This window comes from Aegilops tauschii, chromosome 7 (genome assembly GCF_002575655.3).
Source record: "Aegilops tauschii subsp. strangulata cultivar AL8/78 chromosome 7, Aet v6.0, whole genome shotgun sequence".
NCBI classification, from domain to species: Eukaryota; Viridiplantae; Streptophyta; class Magnoliopsida; order Poales; family Poaceae; genus Aegilops; species Aegilops tauschii.
Window position 1 is genome coordinate 604298758 of NC_053041.3, and position 7535 is coordinate 604306292.

The following is a 7535-nucleotide window of genomic DNA, read 5'->3' on the forward strand; positions in this document are numbered from 1 at the left end:
CTTGGCTTGAAGGTGTAAGAGAATATATGATGCAGCTACCCGACTTTACTTTTCATGCCTTGAAGGTGGAGAAACGTAATCGAGGAGGAACTCACAAGCTTGGGCTTTCTCTACGCAAAGGCGTCCTGGATCAAGCAGCTCCAGGCTTCCAGGTTAGCAAATGAAATTGTATCTCCAGGCCCAGGGTAACAAAGTCAGTCCAAAACTTTACGAAATTCGGCAGTCAGGGAAACGCTTTGTTCAGACTAGATAAAAGCACAAGCAACATCCATCAGCATGCAAATAGACTTTCAGCGTAGCTGTATCCCCGTGTATAGAAAGAAACCAATCTTCGTAAAACATTGTAAAGGGAAATTGTATGATTGTGTCCAGAGTAGAAAAGTCAAGAATTCGGCAGTCCTCTGTGAGGGAAACGCTTTATTCAGGTTAAATAAGAGTACAAGTAACATCCACTGACAATAGACTCTCACTCAGCATAGCTGTATCCCCGTGTATATAGTCAGTAACTAATCGCCGTAGAGCATCGTAACCGGCAGATGCTATTCGCTATGAAAAATTGTGATATCCAGACATGTAATGCTATCTCCTTCCTCGTGCATACGCTATCACTGTACAATATATACACGTTGTATATCGCTAGCAAAAAAGTGTGCTCAGTTATGCACCGGATGCAGGAGCATTAAAATACCGTGCACTCCAACACTCCATAGGATATCACTGAAATGCTTGGTGTGTTGGATCAGTTCACAAGCACTGGAAGAGGGTTTTACTCCTCCAATTCGTTGTACGATGATGTGTTCACTTGCCTCCTGCTGTGCCGCTCCGCGATCATCTTCAGCCCCATGTACCTGTCAAATGTCAATAAAAGCAATGAAAACATGTTGATTACTATCCCAGTTAGTAGTATATAACATTGCTCAAAATGAATACTAGCAGAAGAACTATATATATAACCCAACTCATACCTGCCCATCATCATCACCGTGGCCTGAGGATTCGTCCCGGGAGTCACACTGAACGTCGACCCATCCACCACGCGAAGAGACTGGGTGCCCATGACCCGGAAATCCTTGTCAACCACCCGTCCAACCACACACCCTCCATGGTAATGCCACAGCGTAGCCACGGTTCGCCTGCAGAAATCAGCCACAGAAGTGTTGTTTGTGCTCCAGTCGAGTGGCAGGGTCGCCCCAACGATCCTGAAGTCCCTCCTAGCGTGCCCTCTCCTGCCCTGGCTCGCCGACCCAACTGACGAACGGAATATGTCCATAGTCCTGCTCTGGAGCACCTGTGCCACACGGCGCACGCCGACGACGCACTGCGCCAGGTCCTCGGGGCGGCTGAAGTAGTTGAAGCGCACCGAGGGGGTCTCCACGGGATTGGGTGATGATAGCCAGAGCGAGCCCTCGGATAACGGGCCAGGAACCTTCTCCATGATGGTTGCCATGGTTACGTAGAGCGGCGAAGTCGGGCTGATGAAAGGGCCGGCGGGGCGCAGCATGGGAGAAACGGGGACGATGTATGATGCAGCCTCAAGGTAGGAGGCAGTGCCGTTGGCAGAAGGGATGCCGACCACCTGGATGAGGGAGTGGTCGATGGGGACTGACGGGATGATGGAGATGCCGTTGCGAGGGTTGTCGAACATATGCTTCCCGACGTCAGGGGCATCCACAGAAACAGGGATGCCGAGGGACGTAAGATCGTTAGCAGGGCCAACGCCACTGAGAAGCAGCAACTGGGGACTTCCAAGTGTACCTGCAGAAAGTATGACCTCCCCACCTGGACGCAGCAGGGCATGGTGCAGCTGGAAAAGACGGTCCTGGTACACGACGCCAACTGCTGCCACTGCTGGTCGTGACCTTCCACGGCGTGCGGCTGGATACATACAGAAAGAAGCAAAAAGTTTACCCATACTTGCACATTGGTTTAGAGCTAAAAATTATGTGCTCGTAGATGAAACACCATCTGTTCAGGATAATTCTTATTGTAGCTAATATGGAAAAGAGTTAATCCAGTACAAGTATATTCCACCCTTAAGCTTCTTTTTTCCTAGGAAAATTTAAGCAAGCGTAAGTGAACATCAATAAATATCCACAAAAGTTTTATTTTGCAGTGGCAGTTACACAAAGAGTGTAAGCTGTGATCAGTTACATAAATATTTCTGAAATGCGTGATCAGGTCGGCATGTGGGCAGTGGGCACTGATTTTGGGTATATTGCTCATTTTGGATCCATAGCTCAAACAACAAACTCGTTAAGATGGTAAGTTCTTCTGTCACCTGGACACTTTGAAAATAAGAAATAATAGACACCCTCAAAATGTTAATTAGTGCTCTATGCAGAGTACTTTGGAGGAAGCTCCGCAGACGCTCAAGAACTGGTGCTTGCTGTGCTGGGACAAGGTTGTGCAATATGCATAATTTTAGCGAGACTTTGTGGCGAAAAGCGCCGGCACCACTAAGAGTAGGAATGTAGGATGGCTCTGACGAAACTGAACACAACAGGAGGCAGTTATGTAACTTGAAGACAAATATTCAGGGGGCAGAGCTAAGAGGAAAAAAACCAAGTTTTGGCATTCAACACGTAAGTCATTCAATCTGACATATCCTTGGGGGAACAATTGCCATAACAGGAACACAAGAGAGGGCTGTTAATTGTGAACAGAACTAAGTCGGAACACTGCTAATGTTGTTTTGTTAACAGATACTCAAGCATTCATTGAACAAGAAAAGACGCTTAACTACAAGAAGATACACAAGTCCCAAAACGAATTGTTTAGTTTGTAAAACCTACAAGATCAAACAAACTGTAACCAAACTGATGGTACTATTGAAGATACCACTTACTAATGCAGTTATGGCAAGTAAATTGATTGGCATTCCAGACATAATTTTATTGCAATGTAGTTATGCACCAATATGGCAACCAAATTCAATATTTCCAAAGTAGAACCATGTGGACAAACACGCAAGAAGTAGAACAATGCATGACTCACCAGGATCAATAGGGTTAATTATGACGCGGGTAACGGCGGCACGGACAGCGACATGGAGACGGCCAGGGCGGGCGAAAGCAAGGAGGTCCGCGGCGCTGTGGCGGCGTCCTGACGCATCAAAGGTGGTGGCGCCAATCTTTGTGCCAGTGACATGTTCCACCGTGAAGCCGTTCCACGGCGTCACGTTAGCTTCCAGCAGTGCGGCCCTCACCGCCGCCTGCCACCCGTGCACCTCCGGCTGGAATGTCAGCTCCTGCTCCACCCACTCATATGATGAGTTCACCAGCCGCATGTCCCAATCCGGCACCTCGGCACCCTGAATCTCCAATAATCAACAAAGAAATGTCACATTCGCAGGTGTTATCGTCATGACCCTTCTGGGATGAATGTTCTTGTTTTGGGTATCATGATTGGGCTTTATTACTACTCAGTTCTGTGTGAATGGATCCAGATAACCGAACTGACAATCCTTCTGGCTAGCTGAAAGCCTGAAACAAAACAAGGATTTGGAGGAGCAGACCTCCCCGTGGCCGTGGAACCAGCCGGGGTGGGCGCGGGAGTAGAAGCCGGCGTTGATGGCGGTGCCGCCGCCGAGCACCCGCGCGCGCACGTTGGGGACGCCGTCCTCGGAGCTGAAGGCCTGCGCGGGCGCGTCGGAGTCGGGCGAGGGGTCGGCGAGCGCGAGCGTCCTGACGAAGCCGCCGGCCGTGGCGAGCGCCGGGAACTCGGCGGGCGCGCCGCCGCGCTCGAGCAGCAGCACGCGGCCCCCGCCGGGCCCCGCGAGGGTGGCGGCGAGCGGGCACCCCGCCGCGCCGCCCCCCACCACGATGTAGTCGTACTCCTCCTCCGCGCCCGTCGCCGTCGCGTCCGCCACGTACCGCTCGTACCCAGGCGGCGCACCTGCGAGCGCAAAAGGACCGCACAGTACACGAATCACGGGATCAGCGACCCCGCCGCGAGATCTCAGGGATTTCAGTTCCCCGGCCAGAGTTAGTTGGGGCTCGGTTAGTTACCTCCGAAGGGGCGGGACTGGGCCGCGGCGAGGGCGGCGAAGAGGAAGGGGAGGGCGAGGAGGAGGGGTGTGGGGGTGGGGGTGGGGGTGGCGGCCATGGCCGTGGGGTGGGGGTGGGGTGGGGAGGAGACGGTGGCGGGGAGTGTGACGAGCGGAGAAGACGAAGCGGAAATGGGGTTTAGCTGTTGGAGATGGAGGGAAAACGGAAATGGGGTGGGCCAACGTAGTTGCGGATTACGGTTTTGTTTTTGTTTTTTAGGCAATGCGGCGGATTACGGGGTTCTCTCGCATCCGAGTCTGTTGGGCCTTTGAACAGAACGGGGCAAAAGCGGGCCCGTCCCCAGTGGGCCGCAAAACGGCGCACACCCCCACTCCGAACTGGGCCGGCCAATTTTAGCATTTTTATTTTCTGTTAGTTAAAACTGCAAAATCTGCAAAAACGCGAGCGCGGTGACTCCACCAGGTACCTCTTGTACTAGATAAACTCCACCACCACCCGGCCACAGCGTGTTAACATCTCCCTTTCCCTATTTCTACTTTCTTTTCTTTCATTTTTATTTATTTGCTTTTCTTTCCTTTTCTTAAATTCGTGAATTTTTTACAAAATCAAATAATTTTTTCAAATTTATAATTTTTTAAAAACACTGGTGAACATTTTCCGAAAATTGATGAATTTTTTTCGAATTCCTGATTTTTCTCCAAATTTTATGAATTTTAAAAAATTACGAACATTATTTCAAGTCCGTGAACTTTTTAAGAAAAAATGTGAACATTTTTCCTAAATCAGTGAACTTTTTTCAATTTTTGTTGAAATTATTTTCAAAATTGATGAAATTTTTCCATAGTTTGTTAACTTACTAGTGATCGGTACTTTTGTTTAAATACAGATTGAACATTTTCATATACAGGTTTTCGGATACACATATAAAATTTTTAGTACATGCTGAACATTTTCGTAATACACGTTAAACTTTCTTCAGAACATGTTCAACAGTAATACTCGTCGAACATTTTTCATGAATGCGATAAACCCATAGTTTCTACATGTGCAAAATATTAGTTAAGTGTCAGAACATGGTTTTTCAATGCCATGAACATTTTCTGAATGGTACAATGCATTTTATTATAAATTACATGAAAATTTAATTTATACTCCCTCCGTCCCAAAATAAGTGTCTTAACCTTAGGGTCGCCCTATTCGTCATCATGGGTGAGGAATAGTTATTCTTCACCCTTCTCTATTTTGACATCAGTGCACCATATTTTTACGTTTTGTAAATTTTGTATTATTTCATACATAAAAAGAGAACGTAAGAAAATATGTACTCGCCGTAAAAAATATTTTATGTTACGTAAAATTACGAATGTAAAAACATAGTGTAAAACATACATAAAATGTGATTTTTTTGGTCTTATAACCTATATTTTTGTTTTTTATACCAAATTTTACATATTGAATCAATATACATGTAACTATTTATATTCTAAACGTAATTTATTTAGGAAGCGATCGTAAGATTACTTCGGGTGAAGAATAACTTATTCTGCACCCTGCGTGATGAATAGTAACACTACTTAACCTTAATACAATTTTGTACTAAAGTTGGTATAAAGCTGAGACACTTATTTCGGGACGGAGGGAGTAGTATATAACATTATTTTTTAATGTCACAAGTATATTTTTGGAACGCATGAACATATTTTGAAATGCCATGAAGACTGTTTTTTTTTCTAATGCCACGAGCAAATTTTTGGATGGTACAACATTGTTTTAATTATGCGAACATTTCTATATATTGCATAATTTTTTTAAAAATGTCACAAATGTATTTTAAAATTGGTAAATGTAATTTTTTTTAATGGTACGAAACAGTTTGTAACTTACCTTAACTTTTTTGTTGTATAAATTATTTCTAGAAATGTAACAGACATTTTTTTTAAATGTGCGAACCTTTTTGTGACTGATAGTGATGTATTTTAAATATTGCACGAGCAAAGTTTTTAACAGTGTTAATTTTTTTTGATTCATGGTAAATGGTATTGCAAATTTAAGTAAATTAACTTATCAAACATACCCCCTCCGTTCAGAAATAACTGACCACGTCAGTTATGTTTGAATGGTGGTAATATGTATTTATAATATTTCAAAATATAAATAAGAAACAAAGAAATGGTATGCACCAAGGTAGTTGTGGATTACGGTTTTATTTTTCAAGCGATGCAGATTTTTGTAGGGATTAAGCAATGCGGACCACGGGATTCTCTCGCTTCCAAGTCTATTGGTCCTTTGAACAGAACGGGACAAAAGTGGGCCTCTCCAGTGGCCGGTCTGTGTCTTCTTGTTTGTCGCTTCGTGCGAGATCTAGGTTTGTCTCGCCTGGATTGCTCAATTTAGCGGTCCGGTCAAGGATAACGGTTTTGGGAAGAATCTAGAGATCGGTACTGGCCGTTTTTAGATCCTCTATTGTGTTAAATACAGATGAAAAATGCTAGTACATGTTGAGCATTTTTATATACAGGTTTTCAAATACACATTTACTACTCATTTATCAGTGAACCATACTTTTATTTCAATACACATTGAACATTTTCATATACAGGTTTTCAGATACACATTCAACATTTTTTAGTATTGATCAGTACTAATTGGTTCTTTTATTTGAATACACATTGAACATTTTCATATGCAGGTTTTCACATGCAAAGTCAGAATTTTTAGTACAGGTTGAACATTTTGTTAATAGATGTTAAACTTTCTTTAGAACATGTTCAACAGTAATACATGTGGAACATTTTTCAAAAATGCCACAAACCCATATTTTCTAAATGTGCAAAACATTAGTTAAGTGTTAGAACATATTTTTTCAATGCCATGAACTTTTCTGAACGGCACAATACATTTGTTTTTTGATAAATTTTGTGAAATTTTCTTTTACAGTATGTAAACATTAATTTTTTTTAATGTCACAAGCATATTTTTGGAATGCATGAACATTTTTTGAAATGCCTCGAAGATTGTTTTTCTAATGTCACGATTAATTTTTTGGATGGTACACCATTTTTGTACATTGCAAAACCTTTTTAAGAATGCCAGAATGTATATTAAAATTGGTAAATTTATTTATTTTTGTTACTTTTGAATGGTACAAAACAGTATGTAACTTACGTTAACATTTTTTTATTGTATAAATATTTTCTAGAAATGTGACAGACTTTTTTTTCAACGTGCAAAACTTTTTTGTGGCTGACAGTGATATATTTTAAATATTGCAAGAACAAAGTTTTTTACACTGAGTATTTTTTTTCAATGAGTGGTCAATGGTATTGAAAAGTTAAGTTAATTAACGTATGAAATATACTCCCTCCGTTGGGAAATAATTGACCACGTCAGTTATGTCCGAACGGTGGTAATATGTTTTTATATTATTTCAAAATATAAATAAAAAACAAAGAAATTTTGTGCACGAAGGTAGTTGCAGATTACGATTTTTTTTTTCAAGCGATGCAGATTTTTTTAGGGATTAAGCAA

The 7535-nt window shown here is 42.8% G+C and overlaps 1 protein-coding gene across 1 annotated transcript; it reads right to left on the reverse strand.

Annotated features, from left to right (window-relative positions):
* Positions 1 to 389: 389 nt before the first annotated feature.
* LOC109783110 ((R)-mandelonitrile lyase-like) lies at positions 390 to 4104 on the reverse strand. Its single transcript, XM_020341711.4, has 5 exons — positions 4008 to 4104; positions 3515 to 3894; positions 2995 to 3310; positions 966 to 1875; positions 390 to 848 (listed from the first exon to the last, which is right to left on the reverse strand). Exons 1-5 carry the CDS (start codon positions 4102 to 4104, stop codon positions 767 to 769), a joined length of 1785 nt encoding a protein of 594 aa, XP_020197300.4. The 3' UTR covers positions 390 to 766.
* Positions 4105 to 7535: the final 3431 nt, after the last annotated feature.